Source organism: Acomys minous (assembly GCF_964271855.1).
Source record: "Acomys minous genome assembly, chromosome: 5".
In the NCBI taxonomy this organism is placed as follows: domain Eukaryota; kingdom Metazoa; phylum Chordata; class Mammalia; order Rodentia; family Muridae; genus Acomys; species Acomys minous.
This window is the reverse complement of record NC_140494.1, coordinates 17,417,393-17,439,323: the sequence shown is the minus strand read 5'-3', so window position 1 is coordinate 17,439,323 and position 21,931 is coordinate 17,417,393. Positions and strand designations below refer to the sequence as shown.

General features: G+C 40.4%; 1 protein-coding gene across 1 annotated transcript in view; it reads right to left on the bottom strand.

Annotated features, from left to right (window-relative positions):
- MRC1 (mannose receptor C-type 1) overlaps nt 1-21,931 on the bottom strand; it is an 80,630-nt gene that overhangs the window by 18,114 nt on the left and 40,585 nt on the right. Inside the window, exons 10-21 of the mRNA XM_084781252.1 lie at nt 21,065-21,180; nt 17,515-17,663; nt 14,884-15,083; nt 12,321-12,448; nt 11,438-11,525; nt 10,157-10,301; nt 8,572-8,613; nt 7,043-7,206; nt 5,957-6,024; nt 4,520-4,620; nt 3,824-3,966; nt 2,994-3,108 (exon numbers count right to left, since the gene is read on the bottom strand). Coding sequence (XP_084637378.1) covers nt 2,994-3,108; nt 3,824-3,966; nt 4,520-4,620; nt 5,957-6,024; nt 7,043-7,206; nt 8,572-8,613; nt 10,157-10,301; nt 11,438-11,525; nt 12,321-12,448; nt 14,884-15,083; nt 17,515-17,663; nt 21,065-21,180 — 1,459 coding nt within the window. The remainder of the gene's footprint in view (nt 1-2,993; nt 3,109-3,823; nt 3,967-4,519; nt 4,621-5,956; nt 6,025-7,042; nt 7,207-8,571; nt 8,614-10,156; nt 10,302-11,437; nt 11,526-12,320; nt 12,449-14,883; nt 15,084-17,514; nt 17,664-21,064; nt 21,181-21,931) is intronic.

The window sequence follows — 21,931 nt, the reverse complement described above, 5'->3', positions numbered from 1 at the left end:
CACCACCACCATCACCACCACCACCATCACCACCACCACCACCATCACCACCATCACCACCACCACTATCACCACCACCACCACCATCACCACCATCACCACCACCACCACCATCACCACTATCACCACCACCACCACCATCACCACCATCACCACCATCACCACCACCACCACCATCACCACCACCACTATCACCACCACCACCACCACCAAACCTTTGTAATGCAAAATAAAGTCTACAGAAACATAATTACCTGCTCATGTGTGAGCAACTACAAGAGCATGGATGTAAGTATGAACAAGGCTCTTCTATTTGAAAATGGGGTAAGGATTTAGAAAAATCTACATTAGAAAATTTACATTAGAAAAATGTAAATATGAATTTTCTCAATTAACTAAAGATAAAAAAAAAATACCCCCAAATGTGTTTCTTCCTATCTCCTTTAGCGAACTAAGAGTGCAAAGAGATCTTCATTTTGGTTTTACTTGTTTGCTAAATAAGATTGTAACTTCTGCCTTCTGCTGATCTTGAAATGTGATGCGGAAGAGCTCTATGTGGTAGCATACGTCACTGACTTCTCCCCACTGCCAACAGCCACATAAAGAATTCAACAGCATGTGTCCATGTTGCCAGGAATAATGTTATTTTATCTGAAAATTGTTTCCTTCTGCACATCTCACTGCTCAGGTTCTAATTCTGCTATGCCAGGAATCAGCACTTTGTGGTGAAGAGAGGAAATCCATTACTGTGTTTCTCTGCTGGGTAGCTGAGGCAAAAAAATGTGGTAAGCCAGCTTGAGCAACGTGAATGTTATGTTCTTGTATCATGTGTTATGGTTTGGCCCTTTTCCTTGGGTATCTGAACAGCTGGTGAACTTGTCAAAGATTCTTGTGGAAGCTTGTTGGTCTCCTGTAAAATGTGCTCAAAGAGAGTGCACATCTGTGCATTGATAGACCAAGCATTTGGGAGAGCAACACTCAGGTTCTTTTCTGTGCCTTTTCAGATATGTGATTTTGGATAATTGTTTTGAAAATTAAAGATGCTCTGGGGCTGGCAATATAAAGAAGTAAGAGTGAGGACCCACGTCTAGATCCCAAACTCATGTAAAAGCTGGACGTAATGTTGTAGATGCCTGTAATCTCAGCATGCTGAGGATAGCAACAGTAAGATCACTAGGACTAGCTGAATGCAAACCTAGCTGCAACTTCAGTGAGAGACCCCAACTCCAAATTACAAGGCAGAAAGTGACAAAGCAGCAGATAACTGGTGTCCTCTTTTGGTCTACATGTGAGTATACACAGCTATGTGCACCTGCACATGAATGCATGCACACACCATACAAGCATATGCCAACACACACACACACACACCTAGCAAACAAAAAGAGATGTTTAAAGAATATCTGGTATAGCTGGGCGTGGTGGTGCACACCTTTAATCCCAGCACTAAGGAGGCAGAGGCAGATGGATCGCTGTGAGTTCGAGGCCAGCCTGGTCTACAAAGTGAGTCCAGGACAGCCAAGGCTACACAGAGAGAAACCCTGTCTTGAAAAACCAAAAATTTAAAAAGAAAAAAAAGAGAAAAGAATAGGAATATCTGGTATATTTTCCTATAACCTTCTTATAAATTTATACACACAACAAACCTCTATTGAACTTTTTCTACACACAGCATACTGGCAGGTGTATGTGGCTCTACACTGTCCACTTGAGCACTCTCCAAAGTAAGCACCTTTGAAAACACTGTAGTGTTCATGCAATACTGTATCCAACCAGTCCTTGCTACTAGAGGCGCCTCCTCATTTTGAACCTATATTTATTTCCCTGCAATGGTCCCTCACTGGCCCAGATCTTCCTCTTAGAACCATACAAGATGACCCTTTGAAGGCAGGGTGTTCTTTTTCTCAAAGTGTTTAACTTGAGGTTCTCTAATCTTTAACTCAATTGCCATAGATTCCAAACCCAGCAAATAGCTTAGACGGTATCTCCTGACATTAGACAATGGCTTCCTTACAGCACAAATCATAAACTGGATGGGATAGCTATATTAGCAAAGGCAGTCCCCAAAAAGTCACACAAGAGTGGTCAATGACTTTTTTTTCTGTGTAGAAGAAAATATGTATGTTCGTATATGTGGGTATGTATATCAAGACCAGAAGGTACCTCTGTGTTACTCCTCAGGAGCCACTCAACATTTTTATGAAAAAGGGCCTCTTACTGGCCTAGAGACTGCTGGTTCTGCTGGGCTGGCTGGCTAGAAATCCTCTTGTCTGCCTCCTCAAGTGCTGGGACCATGTATGTTGTATGTAACCAGCCCAGGGTTTGACCATGGTTGCTGAGGATTGAACTCAGGTCTTCAAGTCTATGCAATATGCTCTTTATTGACTGAGGCATCCCCTCAGCTCCAATTTCTTTCTTTTGAGAGAATGTGTTAATTTTAGAATCTTCTATATGGTTGTGGTAATGCTCTCTTATCAGGAACTTCCATAGGTCCACCTCATCCTTGTATCAGCTCACCAGAAGACCCTTTTCCTTCATTTGTTCAAAATTCACATTAAAATCTCAGTTTTGCTGGGCTGTAAATTATAGGACCAAGGGCCAGACAAGGGATATATGGGAAATCAGCAGCTGCTCATTTTATTCTCAGAACTACTCTTCGTTGGCTCTCTGTATAACAGGTTTGTTGGTAGTGGGGTTGGATTTTGTTTGGTACCCACAGTTTTGATTCCAAGTTCCACTCTGACCAAGCAAGGCTCTGTGAATATCACTTCCTTGTCCACAAATGGGCAAGGACTCTATGGAGAAAAAAAATCCCAATATGGTATCTAACACTAAATAAAACCACTCATGATAAGTAATTGAGAGAATTTTTCCACCTACTGGCTCTTATTCTAGAGAAAAATGTAAAAGTCAGTTATAATAAACAATAGGCTACTAGTATAAGGGCAAATTTACATACATATTCATTACTTCCAGGAACATAACTTACACACCTTGTTCTTTTGCATTTTCTATGGACACAAGGTTTCCATGAAAATCTGTGCAAATTTTCCGTGCATCATGCCAACTTTTTTTTTCATCTGCACCAAATCCAAAAATTTTTAAACACTGAAATGGAAAGGGGGGACAAAAGTAGAAGTTTTAGCTGAAGATAACAAAGTTCACATCAATAAATCAAATTATTCATAAAAATTATAAATATAAATTTTCTCAGGATCAAATGAGTACTTAAAAAAAATTAAATCAGCTGAATGGCCCACAGATTTTCTTGGCAGAGTTTTTTTTCCTCGAGATAAAGAGCACAGATCTTTGAATAACATCTCAAGTATGTTCTTATTTTCCATTGAAAATCTGTGGTAGGACTCTCCAGTTATCCTTGTAAAATCTGTCCTAAAGTGATAATGTAGGTGAAATTAGCTTTGAGTGGTGAGATTGGGATTTGTCAGTGTTTATTGGTGAACAGTGCTGTTGGGGTTCACTGGGAAATGCTCCCTATAGGCTTGTAGATCTGAACTCTTGGGCCCCAGGTGCCGGTGCCGGGTTCTGGAGAATATGCAATCTTTAAGGCATGAGCCTGGTTGGTGGATATAGGACACTGGAGGTGGACCTTTAAGGATGCAGCTGGATCTGCTTCCGGTCCTCTGTCCTAATCCACTAAGGTCTGATGAGCCCGCTACCATATGCCCCCACCTACTCCACTATGATAGACTCTGTCCTCTGAAACCGGAGCCAGAATCTCTCTTGTTCCTATTGTATATTTTTACATATCATCAAGAAAAGCAAGCAACAGAAATGCCAAGACTGAGATTAACTTTTCTGATACCTTGTTGTTATACAGATGCCAACCTTCCTTGCAGCCACCTGGGGTTGGGGGTGTGGTAGGCATGGCGGTGGCATTGATGCTGCTATTATGTCGCTGGCAGATGAAGTTATTTGGAAAGCCACAGTTGATGTCATTCCAGAACCCTGTGAGGGAGAACAGCTAAGGTAGACCGACATGCTCTTAGTTAAAAAACAACGTACCTTCAGAGACACAGGCCCTGAGGAGGAGTCTCACAAAACGGGTCAGAATAATTTCTCCTTGTTTTCATACATGACTAGAAGAACTTATGCAATATATATACCTATAACACTTAAGTATGCTTCAAGCTTTAGCTGCTACTTTGTTTAATCTTAACAAAAGACAAATTACATCAACATTACCATTTTATGAGATGGGGAGGGGAAAGCCAGGGAGAGATAAAAGTGGTTATGAGCATATTCTAGGTATTTTCCTCTCATTAAGAACGTTAAAAATGCCTCACAATGTGGAAGAAATGAGATGATGTGTCATTGTTAGCTTCCTGATGAATACCCTGATAAATGTATCTTTGCAAACAGAATTGTTATGCAGATTAAACCAGGAGTCTCTGTTCTTTTCCTATGTTCATGCATTGCTTGCCACTTTTAGCCTAGAGATGTAGGGAAGGGCACACATCATACCCCAAAGCATGTTCAACACGATCAGCGTGTGAGCTACCTGAATTAGTGTACATCGTTACACAGTTCTCATCATCGTTGGCGAAGTTGGGTTCCCCTGTGGCCCAAGCCACAAAATCCACTTTGCTTCCATCCATCCAACTGGAAAAGAAAGTTGAAGCGGTTTTTTTTTTTCAACAACTTAGCCATAAAAATGACTGTCTACAATTTAAGAGCTGGGAAAAGGCAAATACACCAAGATGATGGCGGGGGCATAGGATGATTAACGAACAGAAGGGGGGCACCTAGAGAAACAAGCAGAAACTCCCAAATGCCTGGCACTTGGTATCCTCTTTAGTGGCCCCCAATACCTTCAGGTCAAGTTCACAGACAATGAAAGGCTTATTCTTGTAAAATACAACCTGTTTCTATTTGGAGTTTTCATAGTCTATCCCTAAAGAATCAACTAAGAGGATGCATTAATTAGTGCATTAAAGTAAATACTGAATGCTGGCCCACCCTCTTTGCTCTCCTCAGAGCAAGCTCCAATAGGCCCAAAGAGGGAGATATGCTTAGCCTGGTTAGTTTAGAATCAGACGCAGAATTCTTTCCACAGTACTCTTCAATCATGATTTCCACACAACTTAAGCACTTATAAAAGAGGAGGCAAATACAGACTTTCTCATTAGCTCCACCCTGAATCTTTTGCTTACTCCATCTTTTTTCATGTAGCGGGTGAGCCAATGACTATTGCCATAAGTTATAGAAATCCAATGACTCTGAGAGCCGGAAAGAAATCATAAAACCAGCCCTCTTGTTTTAGAGATGATCAAATGGGTGTTTGTCCATAGGGACACCCACCCAAAGTCCCTATTCTCTATAACAAACTTGACTTTAGGTCTCCACTGCTCAAAATTCCCACAGAATGCGTGCCACTGTGACATCTATGTGGGAGACAGACAGACACATCTGCTCTTGAAAGTCAGGGGAACATATCAATGAACACAGAAAGAAACCTCCAAGACATAAGAATGTCCTTTCTCAGCAAACCATTCCTGGCCTCAAGTCTAAGGGGAAAATGAGTCTACTCTTTTGAGAGGAAAGTTTCACTGTGAACTTGAACACATTGCTGCAAGGTAGCGCACAGGAAAGGGGATGTTTGGCCCTGTTAACCAAAACTGGTCCCAAAAGGGTTCTAACTTTTAAAGCAAATCAGCATTCATCTATATTTAACATATTGTCTTACTCAATGATTTACTAATAGCTGAGTACCCCAAAATAAAAACTAGTGACATTTTGTGAGATTAAATCCAATTCTGAGCTTTTAAATTATTAACAATGTTGAAAATCTTAACAGAATCACCTTAAATAGTTTTCCTTTCTCATTTTAGATTTTTTTTCCTTCAGATTCAGATCTCCATGGAATTTTTACTGCATTCAGCAAGGAAAGGTCTAGATCGCTATCTTAAGCCATGATGCTTTAGTTTGATTTACTTACATGAACTTCTTATCCAAGCTGATCAACATGCCAATAAAATACGGTGACTGTCCGCCATTCTTGTTCACCTAGGATGGGAAAGTTTACATGCAGAATTTATAGTCATCTACAAAGCAACTTCTTGGGCAAAACCTATGCATTAGTCAAGCAGCCTATTTATGTTCCCCAAGGGTAAATTCATGAATAAATACTGTAGAATTATATTCAGAAGGATCACAAAATATGCTCCAATGCAATAACTTGTGTTTATAAAGCAAGTGCCTTAGGTAATTCATTATAATACCAAATATCTATAATACTTGGGTGCTGAAAAGACTCTTTAAAATAAAATAGGCAGTGGGATTTGTACACCTAAAGAAATACATTTTCACACCTAAGGACTTAATATACAGTATCTATTACAAATAGGAGTTTATACACCATTTGGTTGTATCCTGGGAGTTTCAATTCAAGGCTTATCCACAAAGCTGATAATATTAAACTACATCTCCATATCTTCGTAGTCAGCTGAACTTTTCCTTTAAATATTGATAAGTCCATTTTCTGCTATACTCCTTACTTTCTCTCTTGGAAATGATAAGACCATGTGAAGATTTCTTTTGAGCAGAAAGGTACTCAGCCAAGTACTAAGAAAAACAATTGTACTTTCAGGAATAGCTGATAATTTGGGTATTACTAAGATTTTTATATGACTAATAACACTATACTATCTGTTCACCAATAATTTGATCCAACAAAGAGATTTTTAAACTAATAATCATACTGTATGTCATCCAAGTGGTCTAGGATTAAGATATAACAATTAGTCAAGATGTGATTTTGGAAAATAAAATCCACAAACTCAGAGATTTCCACAATGTGTAGACTTAAAAATATCTCTGGATTCTGTGATTCCACAATGGATATCCAAACAATAGTCTATAGCCCTCAGTATGTTCCTAGCTCACAGTCTCAGGAACTTGAATCATTTACCCTCAATTTAGGAGCCTCAAATTTAGTACATAATTTAAAAGTATGTTCTAAGGTGCTAAGTGTAGAAATCATCTTTGCTATAGCGTGCTGTCCTACTCTTAATTATATCCTTACGTATTTCCATAGAAACTTCTTTTCACTTTCACTTTTAATAGTAACAAGGTCACCAAAATTCTTCTTGCAAAATGCTCGGGCGTTGTCCATGGTTTCCTTCTCTTTGCTGAAATAATACTGGTAGTCTTTGTAAATAACCCACCCATCTGCAGTAACCGGTGGATCTGAAAAAAGAAAGTCATAGGAAAAGATATATATTATGTATATGTGGATATGTTCTCTCTCTCTCTCTCTCTCTCTCTCTCTCTCTCTCTCTCTCTCTCTCTCTCTCATAAAGATTGTAGCTGTAGGAACAATAGCTATGTCAAAGATATGAACAATTCCAAGATGCCAAAATATGGAGAATGTCAGCCAGGGACAAACTAGATTGTTCCAAGACAAATACCTACCTTCTGTCAATTCACTGAAGAGACTGACCTCCCTTTCCTTTTCCTAAGTAAGATCCATGGGTGGCTAATGGGTAAAAAGAGCTCCTGGCATTATTTTCACTGGCGGGACAGCAGATCTAGGAAGACCTATACCTGTGCCCGACGTCCATGAACCAAGAAAACGAGACCATGAAAACTCAGATTCCATCCTACTACCCACCAAACAAACACACAAACACAACAACAGAAGACTCTAGAACTTCCTATAGATAGTTGTTCAAGGGACAGTTAATTCATGAAGAAGATGTGTAGAAGCATGGGATTTTATTTTTCTACACTGCGAACAGCTGCAAAGACATCTATGACCTAATTCTAGGAACTTATGTATGTCAGATGATAATGGAAGGAACTTTGTGAATGTGCTCTACTTAAGGATCCTGAGAAGCAAAGATTATCTTGGATTATCTGAGTAGACTTTAAATATAATGGAAGATTCCTCAAGGGAAGGGCACAGAGAGAAAGGTCCAATACTCAAAAGGAGGCAATGTGACCAATCAACCCAGATGCTACAAGGCTTGTTTGGAGAGTGAAGGCAAGTGGCCAGGACCTCTGGGGTAGTGGTAATGTGGGAGAAAGTTTGGATTTTGACTCAGTGCAATCAATTTCAGATTTCTGACTTCTGGAGCTCTCGGGGAGTAACTGTGTGCTGCTTTGAGCCACCATGTTACAAGTCATTGGTCATGTGCTAAGGAAAGCCCTGGACCCTTGAACTTGACTCATGAAACCACAAGAAATCATGCTGGCAGAGCAAGTGGTGTGTGTTCTCCACTCTGGAGACAAAACTCCAACCTTTCCAGAGATCCTCAAAGATATGAAGAACTCTCTTCCCATCACCTTCCTTTTATTAAGAAAGAAAAGGAGCCAGGTGTGGTGACACACACCTTTAATCCCAGCAATAAGGAGACAGAGGCAGATGGATCACTAGACGAGGCCAGCCTAGTCTACAAAGTGAATCCAGGACAGCCAAGGCTACATAGAGAGAAACCCTGACTCAAAAAACAAAAAAGAAGAGGAAACGAAAGAGGAGAAGGAGGAGAGAAAGAAAGGAAAAGAGCCAGAAAAGGTTATAATAAAGAAATTAGAAAACACAGGGACACCTACTGTCTTGAGGAGCAGGTGTGGGCTCTGGTAGTAGTGGTTTTCCTGTAAAACAAAAATATGGAAAGTAGTCAAGCACCCACTAGTACACTCCTTGCATTTTCCTATGTCAATAAAAAACCTTGACAATTTTCTACACTTGCCTCATTCCTTCCCCCAATTCACATCACATTGTGGTGAGAGACTGAGAGGGAGAAAAAATAAGAAGAAATTAAGGTTTATAAAATTGAATAGTGGCCACCATAAGTGAGAAGGCATTTTCTAGGCCCAAATAGTACCATATAAAGGGGGAAAAAGAGAACATTAATTTCATAATCATGAAGTCCCATTTCAAATACAAAGCACAGGATTAAACTGTCTGGTTTTTAGCCCCCTTTCCCATTATAAAAAGGGATTAACCATGTTTATAAATTGACAGGGTAAAAATTTAAATTTTTTGTATGCAGTCACAGCAGTTTTCCAGGTAGACATCTTAGTAGTAGCTATGAAATAATGTACAGTTCATCATCTAAAACTATTTTATGTGTGTTATGTATAGATACAATATAAATATAGTCTCTTCAAAGATTCTTACTGAATTTTTACTTGCTAGAATTTTTAAAGTTATTTTTCTTTCAAAATAGTTACTATCTGGCTTTTGTTGGAATCAGATGAGTTGGCCTGGGTAACACTTAGCCTTCAGATTAATATATTTTCTATCTACCAGAGAAAAACAAAGCTACTAACAAGACTTTTTTAAAAAGGCTATAATGAGTCGCTGGCAGCAGGAAATCTTTTTTAAATACAGCCCATTGATTGCTCTATACTGGAAACTGGGAAGGATGCTAACCCAGAATGAGAAGAAAAAACAAACAAACAAACAAACAAACAAAAAACAAAACAAAACAAAAAAAACATGTGCCTCCAGCCAGCAGAGGGCAGTACCAGGCCTCTTAAATGCAGACTGGGGCAGCCACGACCATTCCTCAACAGCAGAGGGCAACGTGGTTCCATCCATCTGTGCCTTCAATGGCGTCAAGGCACATTCTGATTCAAAGGTGAGTTTGTTCCCTTGTTTGTCATAACCCAGATCCTCTGACCTCAATGGCTAACCTGTCTTTTGGCTAATTTCCAAGTCACCATAACTAATAATATGATGGGGTCCTATAATGCCAGGATCTTCTCTACGTTACTGGTTCTTAGTGTGTGTGTTGAATGTTAAAATAACCTAACAAGGAGAGAGCTTGTACCTGTCTGTGTCAGGGATAAAACAGGTCAGGGGAATGAAAATTCCAGAAAGCAAAACTGTGTTGCCTGTACTACCAGGCAGGACTCCCACTTGCCCCTGCAGCTGCAGAGGATGGCCCGCGTCCCAGCTGCTGGTGGGAACATTTCTGAGGACGTGACTCTTGTCCAGGATTCTCGGGTGGCCTTTTGATCTTCTGTTCCTTTGGAACATTTATCTGTTCTCAACGCCTTCATTCTTATCCTGTGAAATAAGGGCCCCACACTTCCCTGATGCTGGTATTTTTGTTTGTTTGTTTGTGCCAGCGGGCGTGTCAGAAGGCTAGCTCTGTAATCTAAGAGAAAGAGGGGTCAGGGTCCATACCTTTTTTTATCTGACAAATCCAGTTGTTGAGGTGTTCACAATTAATATCATTCCAAGACATACCAGGGTCGCCTTTCAGCTCACCACAGAATTCAACATTTTGGTAATTATTTGGCTCACCGTAAGCCCAATTTTCATAAGAAACCTATGGTGGAAACATTACACTCAACCTTCACCACACCACCAGGCTGTGTTAGAAACATCAGGCTGCCGACAGTAGCCACGTATATCACACCAGTGCAAATCCAAATTGGGAAAAAGAGAGAGAAGAGGGGGGGAGTGTTTGGATTTATTCATTCATTTGCTTTTTATTTTTAGGTTTGGAAGCACATTTTATGGACATGGGCGAGAAAGAAACAGCTTTTATTACATGGAAACTTCTGAAGCTGACTAGAGTAGGGAATGGATTCTTACAACAGTTTCTTTATTCTCATTAAACAGAATGGATCCAAGGGTCACAGAAGTGAGGCTTATATGTAGGAAAAAGTTAGCAAGAAACTTCCACTTCTCGGTCAGCAATTGTAATTTCGTAAATTTACAGCCTGTTCTTAGGGGATGGTATTTCAGTAAGTCGTTGGAAACTTCCCCTCTATCACACAGGCTACAGAAAAAATAATTAAAGAAGAAAAGGGCTTATAAAATGTGGCTAACAAAATGACCAACCTTTGCCAAAATGAACAATGGAAACAAACCGGGGCCCTGGGTGTGGGTCCTCTGAGGTGGTTTTCAGTGATCAGAGTCTGAACAGTTCTGGATTAACAATTATGATTGGTTTTCCGAATACCAATGCAGCCACCAAATAAACCATGTCACCTAAGCACTTTGGAAGATGCCCATAAATTCTAAGGAGAAGAACCATTAATTTTATAAAACACCCTTCCCTGTGATGACCAGGCAAAAGACAGCAAAAGCCAGAGTGTCCCATGTCTCAAATGTGGAGGAGTGTGACAGACTCTGATGGCTGTCAAAGCCCTGTCCAGTGTCATGGAGCTAAAGGCAGCTGCAAAACAGCTTTGAAGACATTCAACTTTCTAAATGTTCTTTCTGTGCAGAATGGAGCCATTTTGCATAAATAGGTGATATGGATTTTCACCCTTTAGGATATTTTCATCTACATGGAGGCCAGTACTGGACAGTGAGTCTATATTACACTTACATTCATTTTGCATCAAAACAATGCCTCCAACTCGCCTTAAACAAAACACCAATTAGGTCAAATGATAATGCCAAAATAAATACTCTACAAGGTAAGAAACACATATATTCAACATATATACTTACAGGAGAACCATCACTCCAGGTGAACCCCTCTGAAGGACTCCCATAGGTCAGTCCCAACCAAAACAGCTCATGGTAGCTTCCACTACCCCTGCAACATACAAAGAAAGTAAATGTCGCTTCCGGAAAGGACTTTAGTCATTCAAAGGACCATCAGGAGTTCATAGGTACCTCTGAAACACACATGAGACAGTACACAAAGAGATTAACAATTAAATATGTGTCCTACAGAGGATGCCCCTGATGGTTAATATTGATCGCACACCTGATGGTTCTAGAATCATCTACCAAGCGAGTCTCTGGGTACACCTGTGAGAGATTAGCTAGAGCCTGTAAGACCCCGGGCATGCCCAGGAGGGATCATCTTGGTTAGACTGAAGTTCCCTGGACGGGTGTTCTACACTGCACAATGAGATCGCTAACCCAGCCCCCTCCCCCATGTACCTCCCAATTCCTGATGCCAATGCAATGTGACCAGCTGGCCTCCCACTCCTAATATCATGCTTTCCCTGCCATGGTAGACATGACCGGCCTCTCAAGCTATAAGCCACAATAAAGTTGTGCCACATTTAAGTCACAGCAAAGAGAGAGAAGTGACTAAGAAAAATGTGAATTTGGGTACCACTTACCAATGCCCTGAAAAATGGACCACTACTTGAGGTGGGGGAGGAAGGTCATAGTCAAGCATAAAAAGACATTTATTCATTCAAATATGTATTGAATGTCTTGTCTACTTATAGAGTGATTGACTGTAGGGTTTACAGTTATTAAAGGATTTTGAACGGCAACTTGATTAGAAGGAGGTTCTAGATTGGAGATTTGATACAGAAACGTAAGTTTTTTTTCTGCACTATAGGCACTGACAGGTACCAGAAGAGGGACTTACGTAATCATTCTCCAGACCACTTGTTGTTCATCTTTACTCTTGATACTTGCCAGCTCTCCGCCCACAGCTTTGCAATAATCTCGAGATTCAAACCATGTTTTCTTCTCGTGTTTTCCTTTTGCATACAGCTAAAGAAAAATAAAGGGAATTCCTTTTACATTTGGTAGCTTATCAGATCGAAACAAATACACTACCTGCATTCAACGAAATTTCATTTATAGAAAAAGCAAGCAGTACAACGGTCCCAAACAATGCAAGTCTCTCGGTTGAGAATCAATCTATGAACGGCTATTTGGATAGCTAAACACGGGGCAGTAATTCCATTGAGAAAGCCTTGCAAAATAAAAGCAGTTTAAAGCATGGGAAAATTAGATCAAAATATTGGAAGCTGACGACATGTGGATTGGGTGTACAGCTCATTGTGAAGGAGAAGGAGAATAATTTGGTTAAGTATGAAAAATTGCATTGGGTCATGAAAAAACTAACAAAGTTTTGATACAGAGAAACTAAACCTGAATAAGCAAAATGCTGTTCTTTTTGTTATCCTGTTCAGCATACACAATGAGTAGCCTGGCAAACTTTCAACAGTGTTGGTGGGGTCCTTCAAAGCCTGCTGTCTCTTTTCCTTAAGTTTTCGCAAGTGATAGAACACACACCACAGCAGACTCTCATCTGACAGAAAGGGGTTAAAGTTAAATCAAATTTTACCAACTGTGTAATTCAGTACTAGGTTCCATTGCCCAGAGGTCTGCAAATAGGATCCACAATGGTATTATAGGACATGCTCAATAATGCAGGAGCTAGCTAACTGTCGGGAGTAAGGGAAAGGACCAGGGTCAAATTGGCAAGTGGTTCACATGTTACAGTGAGAAAGGATTCGCATAAAAAGGACTGATAGGAATGGAAAACAAAGACGTTTGCAGGTAAGAGTGGGCCCAGAGTCCACTGGTCTCCCAAAGTCCTTGGTTTTCCAAAGCCCTTGAAAAGAATATGTAAGTAAAGATAGCTGCTAAGAAGGCCTACCTATTCCAGGAGGCAGAGCCTAGACCATTCCAGAGTCAACTAAAACCAATGCAACCACTCTGTGACAGCTATTGAGGAACATTTGGACTAGATATCAGCATTTGGCAAGTATGGAGGAACCATCGCCAGCCAGTGACTAACAGCTAGCAGAAAGTCAAGGTGACTACCTAACAAAGCAGAATGAGGAGACAGACTCCACCCACCCTTAACTGGCTTGGCTGCACAGGAAGAGGGCATGGCCATCTCCTTGTTCAGGCCAGAAGAATATGCACAGAGAGTGGGGCCAACTAAACGGTCAACTAATGAAATTATCTTAGTCTTTGTTCAGTTTCTGCTATAGAATTACCCTGAACAAAGAAGAGCAACAGTTTTTCCTCTTTGGGGAATCCCTTGTACTCTTCAGAGTTACTCTTACTTTGACTTCTTTCATTATTATTATTATTATTATTATTATTATTATTATTATTATTATTATTATTATCCCTCAATTTCTCACTTTTTCTGTAATTCTCCTTCAGAAATTATGTTTCTGCTTTGCTTACTCCCATAGACTTCTCTCACGGGCTGTTTTGTTTGTTTGTTTGGTTGGTTGGTTTGGTTTGTTTTTGTTTGCTTTGGTTTGGTTTTACTTAGAACTGAGGAGGATACTCAGTGTCTCTCACATGATAAGCAAGGGCTCTACCCCTGCGCTACATCCCTAAGGCTCTGACTGAATTCTTCATCTGTCTCGCCAAACTATCTTCTGAAGCACGTCAGGCTCGCGTGCCTATGAAAGAGATTAAATAAAAGATGGCCTGAGCAGTAGATACATTTATGTATTAAAGTAAATCCAAATGTTTCTGTGAAGATTATGACAACACAGGGGAAAAACCAAACCCTTATTTCACTGGAGGTGTGCTTTTGTTTGCTTGCTTGTTTGTTTGTTTCTGGTGTTGCACCTATTTGTGTTTGACTGGTTGATTATTTTGGTGAACTTGATTTCATCAGGAGAAAACAGGGTTCAGTCTAAGAATATATAAAATAATAGCAGAATATTGAATCCCCATTTAAAGGTATTGAGGGGCTAAGCACTTGCAATACTTTCATCTTCCATCGTTTGGTATTAAATTGGAGAAATGGAACATGAACCCTGCAGAACTGACACAACATAACTGTGGGCCAGTTTGCCAGTTAAAGTAGCATAAAGCTTAGGCTTGAAGGCAAGGGCAAAAATGTCCCTTAGGGTAAGAAGGGACACACTTTTAAGCAAGAATTACAAGCTCAGCCCAGGGTTAGAACGCCATGGGAAATGGAGGAGCAGAAAGGAGATGAGAACAACACAGCAGATGAGGTGACAGTTCTGAAAGTCTCACCTGTGCTTCTGGGTGTGTTTGTGGGTCTCAGTCAATGAGTCATTTCTATCTATCCATCACACTCTCCATCCATAAAATCAGATTAAAATGTCTACGGGTGGAGCCTGAGTTGTGTGCTTCATTTTCTGTTGTGTGGTTTCAGTTCTTGGATATTTCAGAGTCTTTACGATTTGTCAGGTTTTCCTTACCTTGAAGCACATGCTGGTTTTACTGCTCGTACCCCAGTCTTCTGGACATTTGGGTTCAGGGGTGGTTGTGGGCTCTGGTGGGCGAGTCACTCCTTCTGCCCAGTGTTTGCACACAAATTTTGCCTTTTCTTCACATTTCAAAACATCCCATAAACCACCTGCCACTCCAGTTTTCATGGCGACACACCCTGTCTTTCGTCCTGCATTAAAGCACAAAGTAAAACTCAATCAATGGGTCACTTACTGAAGATGCACCACACTCAAGAAAGGCAATCAAAGTGGTGACATAGTGTGATTCGTCCCTGCACGCTATAATGAAAGGCACCATTTGGAAGCAGGGTTGCCATGTTGTTGCCTTTTTATTTTTGTGGTCTATACACACAACATGATCATTGTTTAAGTGTAGAAAGTTTTGATAATATCCCATGTTTTCCATATCTGCCAGGGTGGCCCACATTTAGACATTTAATGATAAAATATTTCTGCTATAATAACAAAAATAATACCATGATGGATTTTCCCTCTGGCCCTTCTGCCAGCTTTTCTTTCTTTCCTCTTTAATTCTTTGAGGTCCCGCCCCCATGGCCCACTTTAGTCCCTAGGACCAAAGCACTTAATAGATTTCCAAACCAGACACATCTGAGCTGGAGGATTTGGATAAGTTACTCAAGCTCTCTTGCTTCCTCATCCTAAAATGCAAACAAAGATCTATTATGTAGAGTTGTGATGTGGGTAATGAAGAAGTTCATCAAAGTCACCCAAGGACCAGAGAATCAAAGGGTTGTAATTCTGGAAAATATCCGGATTCTTGCTGCTAAGAAGAGCTAATATTTTACCAGTAGTTTTCAAAGGCTATTAAATATTAAAACATTTATTATCACAGATCTAAGGAGACATATCTTTTTTAATATGTTTTCTCTAAGTCCCCCAGTTTCCTGAGATTTTTTTTTTCAGATTCCGAGGGCCATTCCCTCCATTGACAGTCTTGCATTGCAAAGGACTGCTCTGCAATGGGTGACAACTGAGGCTGCAGTGACCCACTCATGACAAGATTCATTCATTTTTCTTGATATTCGGATCAGGAGACTTTGTCTCCAGGTCACAGCTGAGTTACAATTCTAGTTTAATGTGTTTTTATCCTTAAAGGCATGCCAGGGCTCATCACTCAGAATCCTCCTGAAGAGGACAAAGCTACATAATAAGAGTTGTGACTTTCAATAAGCAGGATACCAAGATAAGGCTTGATAGCCTATGACCATATAGTGGAGGAGGAGGTCCCCCTCAGTCATAGACCTAGGGGAGGGGAATAGGGTGGAAGCGGGAGGGAGGGAGGAATGGGAGGATACAAGTGATGGGATGGCAATTGAGTTGTAATCTGAATAAATTAATAAAAGTTTTTTAAAAAAGAGTTGTGACTTTCATCAAGATTGAAACGAACAAAAAATAATACATTCATTTGCATGATCTGGGGCTCTCCCAAGTCCTATAATGTTTTATAATTTAATAATCATATAGCAGTTGCACAAACAATACCCTGACTGATAACATCAGTTCCTCGCTCAAAGCTGAGAATGCGCATTCAAAAAGCAGGTGGAAGTTAGGATGTATTGGGCCAAGTAGCAAACGCGTACACGTAAGTGGTTATTCCTCACGTAGTTTGTAATTCTGACACCATGACTTGTTTTCTGTAAAGGGTGCTGAACTTTCTGAGTGTGTCACTTCCAGTAATAGCATTTGCCAGTAATGCCAGTGTAGAAAGATGACAAAATAGCTTTCGGGGGTCTGTTAGAGAGGCCACATATGGTTTCCAAGTTAAAGAAAACAAGTCAAAATGCCAGGGCAGTTGGTTGGTTTAAACCAGATACCCTCAGACTTGCTTACTACCTGGGTTAGCATAAATCTAAGCTTGGACATTTCTAGTCCTACAAGTCCTGAGTTCCAAGTTCCAAATCTTTTAAATAAAGATTCTTATTTCTCCCTGGCCATTCTTAGAAGAATAAATTAAAATGCAAGCAATGGAAAGGGTTAGCTATAAAGATACATGGAAAACACTGGAGCAATGACTCCCCACTAACACTCTCCTTGGTCCGCCACTCCAGCACACTACTATTCATATTCAGCTCCAGGGAAAAGTTTGACACCTGCTTCCTATAGATTCTTTTTTTCCTTTTTTTATTAATTTATTCTTGTTACATCTCAATGGTTATCCCATCCCTTGTATCCTCCCATTCTTCCCTCCCTCCCATTTCCCCTTTATTCCCCTCCCCTATGACTGTTCCTGAGGGGGATTACCTCCCCCTGTATATGCTCATAGGGTATCAAGTCTCTTCTTGGTAACCTGCTGTCCTTCCAAGCCTTCCTATAGAGTCTTAAGTTTTCAGAAATCAGGCCAATATCTGTGAGTACTTGGAATGTTGCTTCTTTTCTAATATACCAGTACCAAACCCATTTTCTCTTCCTCCCCCCGCCTAGAATATTGCAAGATGGATAGGAGGGAGAGAGGAGAAGAAATTTAAAGATGACCAAAACACAACTGAGTTCCATGGTACATTTGGAAAGGTGCATGGAGAAAATGAACGACAGGCTTGGCTGACGGGGTGAGGGAGGGATCTGAGCACAGCACACGCATACCTGGCATGTCGGCATTCCAGTGTGTGAACTGCACCTGCTCTTCCACAGTCCATTGAAAAGTCCCTTTGTTTTGAACATCTGAAAGTCCTGTCCAAAAATATTTTTCAGGCCTCAATCCAACCAAACTAGTCAGGAATGCTTGTTCATATCTTTAAAAAAAAAAATTAAATTCAACTAAACTTTAGGAACAATTACGCAATCTTTTTAAGTGACCAACATGAAAAGCATTTCAGTTGTATGTCTGAGTTATGATATAGTCGGTAATTCAAACATATTGCATTACTATTCTGCAGCCCTTTCTTCTAGATTCTAACATTCTCTCTTAGTTGGAGAAAATATCTCATAGATCCAGGAAAGCTTAGGAGGTTTATGAAACTTACAAGACTCACAGGGGCTGTCCCTGGGATTATAGAAGCAACAAATAATTGCTGGGGAGAAGAGGTAGCTATGGAGCTACCTATATTGATCAGGGAGTGTCAGGGATGCAGCCTCCGTGAGTTAGCATGCATGCTGCAGTGGTTTTTCCATGAGGGAGCTGCCATTGAGTCACTTGTGCCCGCCATGCCCATATATGTAGCCTTGTATCCACACTTATCCTACAAGCCACTCCATAAACTCACTTATTCACCAAGTTGGACCTGGATGGAATAATTTCATTGATGATCTGAAGTGAATAGACATTCCGTAACTTCCCAGAGAAAGTCACACAATGATCATAGTTTTATGTCATTGAAATTATAATATTTTTCACGCAGGAAATGTAAGCTTATGAAGAAAAAAATACCATCTAGCTGAGTGGATATACCCATGCAAATCACTCTTCTCTGGTTCTAACATAAGCCTCTCTAGCTTTCACAAAATTTAAGAGAATTTTGAAAATGCGAAGGAGAGGACTACAGTTTTTTTTTTAATTATTTGACAATACCAGTTCACTTTTCACATCCTGCTCAATTCTTGATTACAAGGGTAGAGGGTAGTAGGGTTATCAAGGAGAATCGCAAATTGGGACCATCACATTTATTTCCCCTTCCCTTTGATAGGCAAGGCAACAATAGCTAAAAAGCCTGTAACAATGCAGGCAACTCTGGCAGAGATGTCTCTAAAAAGACGCACTCGGTTTTCAGGAACATAGACAGCCAAAGAGAGAACAGAAAGCACTGCGGACAGTGGTGCAAACGTCAGATTGAACCAAAGCTGGAATAATGCCAGATGCCTAACTACAGCAAATGAAACACTCTAAGGACAATTTACTTTTTAAGACATGAAAAGCAAATTTAATGACAGTTTGTGGGTTTCTACCTACAAACAGCACAGAGAATACAAGAAGAACAATTCTTTTCTTGTACGTGAGTCTTTAATCAACCAAGCATAGCGCAGGCCAAAATGTGTCCCCATGGGAATTAAATCACCTTCTGGGTCTTGAGAAAAGGTCTGTGTTCTTGCGGTCAGATATCTATATCAGCATCTCATTGCTATGAGAGGAACACGCAGGGCGAAACCCAATCCTCTGATATCTATTTTTATCATGGGATTTTTAGTATCAGCAGGACTCTGTGGGTTTTGAGTCTGCCTTGAAGCAATAAAACTCCAGTAACTTAAATTTTTTTTGAAGTTTCTTGAGTGTGTAACTAAAGCTTTGCAAAGAGTAAGTAAAAAAAGAAGTAAATAAATCTCTCTGGCTGTTTCATGTTTCTTCCTGATGTGTATAGTTTATTTTATTTATGTGTAATAACATAAATGTATATGTTAAAAAATAAACATAATTTTTAAAATGGAAAAAAAAAGAGGTAATAAATCTCAAAGATGGAAAGGACATCAGAAGTTAAAGTTACATTTTTTAAAAATCCTCTAATTTTCTGTTTGATTTTCTTGGCCTATCAATCTTTAGCCAAGCCAAGCACAACTTAATTGATTAATTAATTAGTTAACTAAAATAAAAGGATAGAAAGAATGAGTAGAATATTTTCACATATTGTGATACATATTTAAGAGGTTGGGAATCGTAATTTTGGGCTTCTAATTCTGACTTGCCTTTTTTAATAGTAGGTGATAAGACCTACCCTATCAATCCTAGTGGTCTATACGCCACACCATAGAAGGAAGAAGGCTGCACTGAGAGGCACAGAAGAATCCTGACAGGTGCCGTGTTTCCCTGCTCGGTCTCTAACAGGCATACTCAAGCCATGGAGTCTCTAGAACAGCTCATAGTGTTCAGAAAGCTTCTACACGGCTGAGCAGGTACTGACTTTTGGAGGGTGGGGGACAGTAGAGAAGATGGCATTTCCATGCACCTTCTCTTCCACTTCACCCTACCTGTCCCTGTGTCTCTTCATCTGGATCCTCCTCTCTCTCTCTCTCTCTCTCTCTCTCTCTCTCTCTCTCTCTCTCTCTCTCTCTCTCGTGTGTGTGTGTGTGTGTGTGTGTGTGTGTGTGTGTGTGTGTGTGTGTGTGTGTTTGAGTTGGGTCTCTCACTAAACCTGGAGGTCACTAATTCTTCTAGGCTGTCTGGCCAATAACCTTTAGGGAGCCTCCTCTCTCTGCCTCCTTAGAGCGAGGATGACAGATGTATACTACAAGGTCTGGCTTTTTACCTGGGTGCTAGAGGTCCAAACACAAGTCCTCAAGCTATATTTGCTGTGCCCTTTCCCCTGACCCTCTCATGATAGCTGTTAAGGAGATCAGGAAATGGAAGTGCTTCCCAGAGTTCTCTGAGTTGTTCAAGCAAATGAAGGGAACCCAGCATGGGGCTGTGGAGATGCCTTTCCATAGCTGCCTATTCAGAAATGCAGGCAAAACAGCTTAGGGCTTGCAGGTGGACCTGACCTGAGTGAAGTACAACACATAGGACCTAACCCTGCCTGTGGGACCTGTTGACTGCCAAGCAGATAGCATAGGAATTTAATTCAATTCGGGACTCCTGGGCTAGGGGTTAACTGAAGAATTGCTTGCTGGGCGGTAGGGGAAGTCTTGACACCTTTGAAATTACAGAATTGATTTGAGTTGTTGAGTGTGCATTAGAAAAAAATGTGCATGTGGGCTGGTCTTGGCACAATCAGTCCTCTCTGCTCCTCTTTGCCATAGAGTGCATGATAAAAGTACAAAATGGGATAGCAAGCAGACAAATCATATTCTTTTCTCTTTAAAATTTGGCAGCTAAAGGATTAGAAAACACTAGATCTGTAACATACATTCAACAGATGGGCCATAAACTGATGCAAGCTATGGTGTCTCACATCTTTAATCCCAGATCTCTGTGAGTTCAAGGCCAGTCTGATCTATATAGCAAGTTCAAGCCAGCCAGGGCTACATTGTAAAACCCTGTCTTAAACATAATGTTTTAAGTAAACAGATACATAAAAGTAACAAGGTAATTTTACAATGTCTTCAACTGAGCCTCCAAGTAAGAATATTTTAAACACTCTCACTTTATAAGCAGGACTCAAGATCATATGTAATCTACTTCAAAACCTACAGGGTGTTAATTCAAAGATTTTTTTTACACTTTTATTATTCGACTTATCTTAAAAATAAGTTTAAAATAGTTACATACCTGTCTTCAACCGTGGTTAAGTAGGCTTTCTCATTTGTGCATGTTTGGTTTGCAACGGCAAATGTTGAAAGGGTGTGTCCGATCAAATAGCAGTAAAATCCATGCCTTTTCCAGCCCTATGAATGCCATCAAGTAACAAACACACGAGAGGATTATCAGGTATATTTGTTAGGAAATATTTTAAAGTGACTCCTTCATGGAACACAGTTGATGAACAGGAATGTGCAGAGAACACAAGTCAGCGTGCTATTAAATGCAGTAGAATTTGTTTATGCATGTGCCTTGTTCCTCCCATAACAAATACTGGCACTCTGTGCCAGGAAGGCTGTCCCCTTGTATTCTGATGCATCGTCTAAGGGACACTATGTGTGCAGTGGCCCCCAGAGAAACTGAATAATACAGCTCAAGATTCATTCTACATGAGATAATCCCAGAAAATAACCTGAGCAACTGTAACCTTAGATGCGCACTGATGTCAAAGGTAGCTGGCGACCATACAGGTGTCGCCTAGCCATCAGAGAAAAGACTTAAAACTCAGCCAACGTGACTGAACCACATTCTTTCCCCACGTTTCAGATACACAAAACATTACATAACATCATGCAAATAAAAATTTAAATTCCAGGGAAGAATTGGAGAGGAGGAGAGGAACTCTGCGGGTACACAAAGCAAGTTGAAAGCTAAACTTGCGGGCGGCCAGGAGTATAACAAATGCAGACTGAGGTCTGGGGTCAGGATTCTCCTGTCAACACACAGCACAGTGCTTGCCCTTCTTCTACGGCAAGAGAAAGAGAACCTTCTAGCCACACAACTCTATGCTAACAGGCCTGTTATCCACTTGGTGTGTGAATTCCAGAAAAGAGTCTT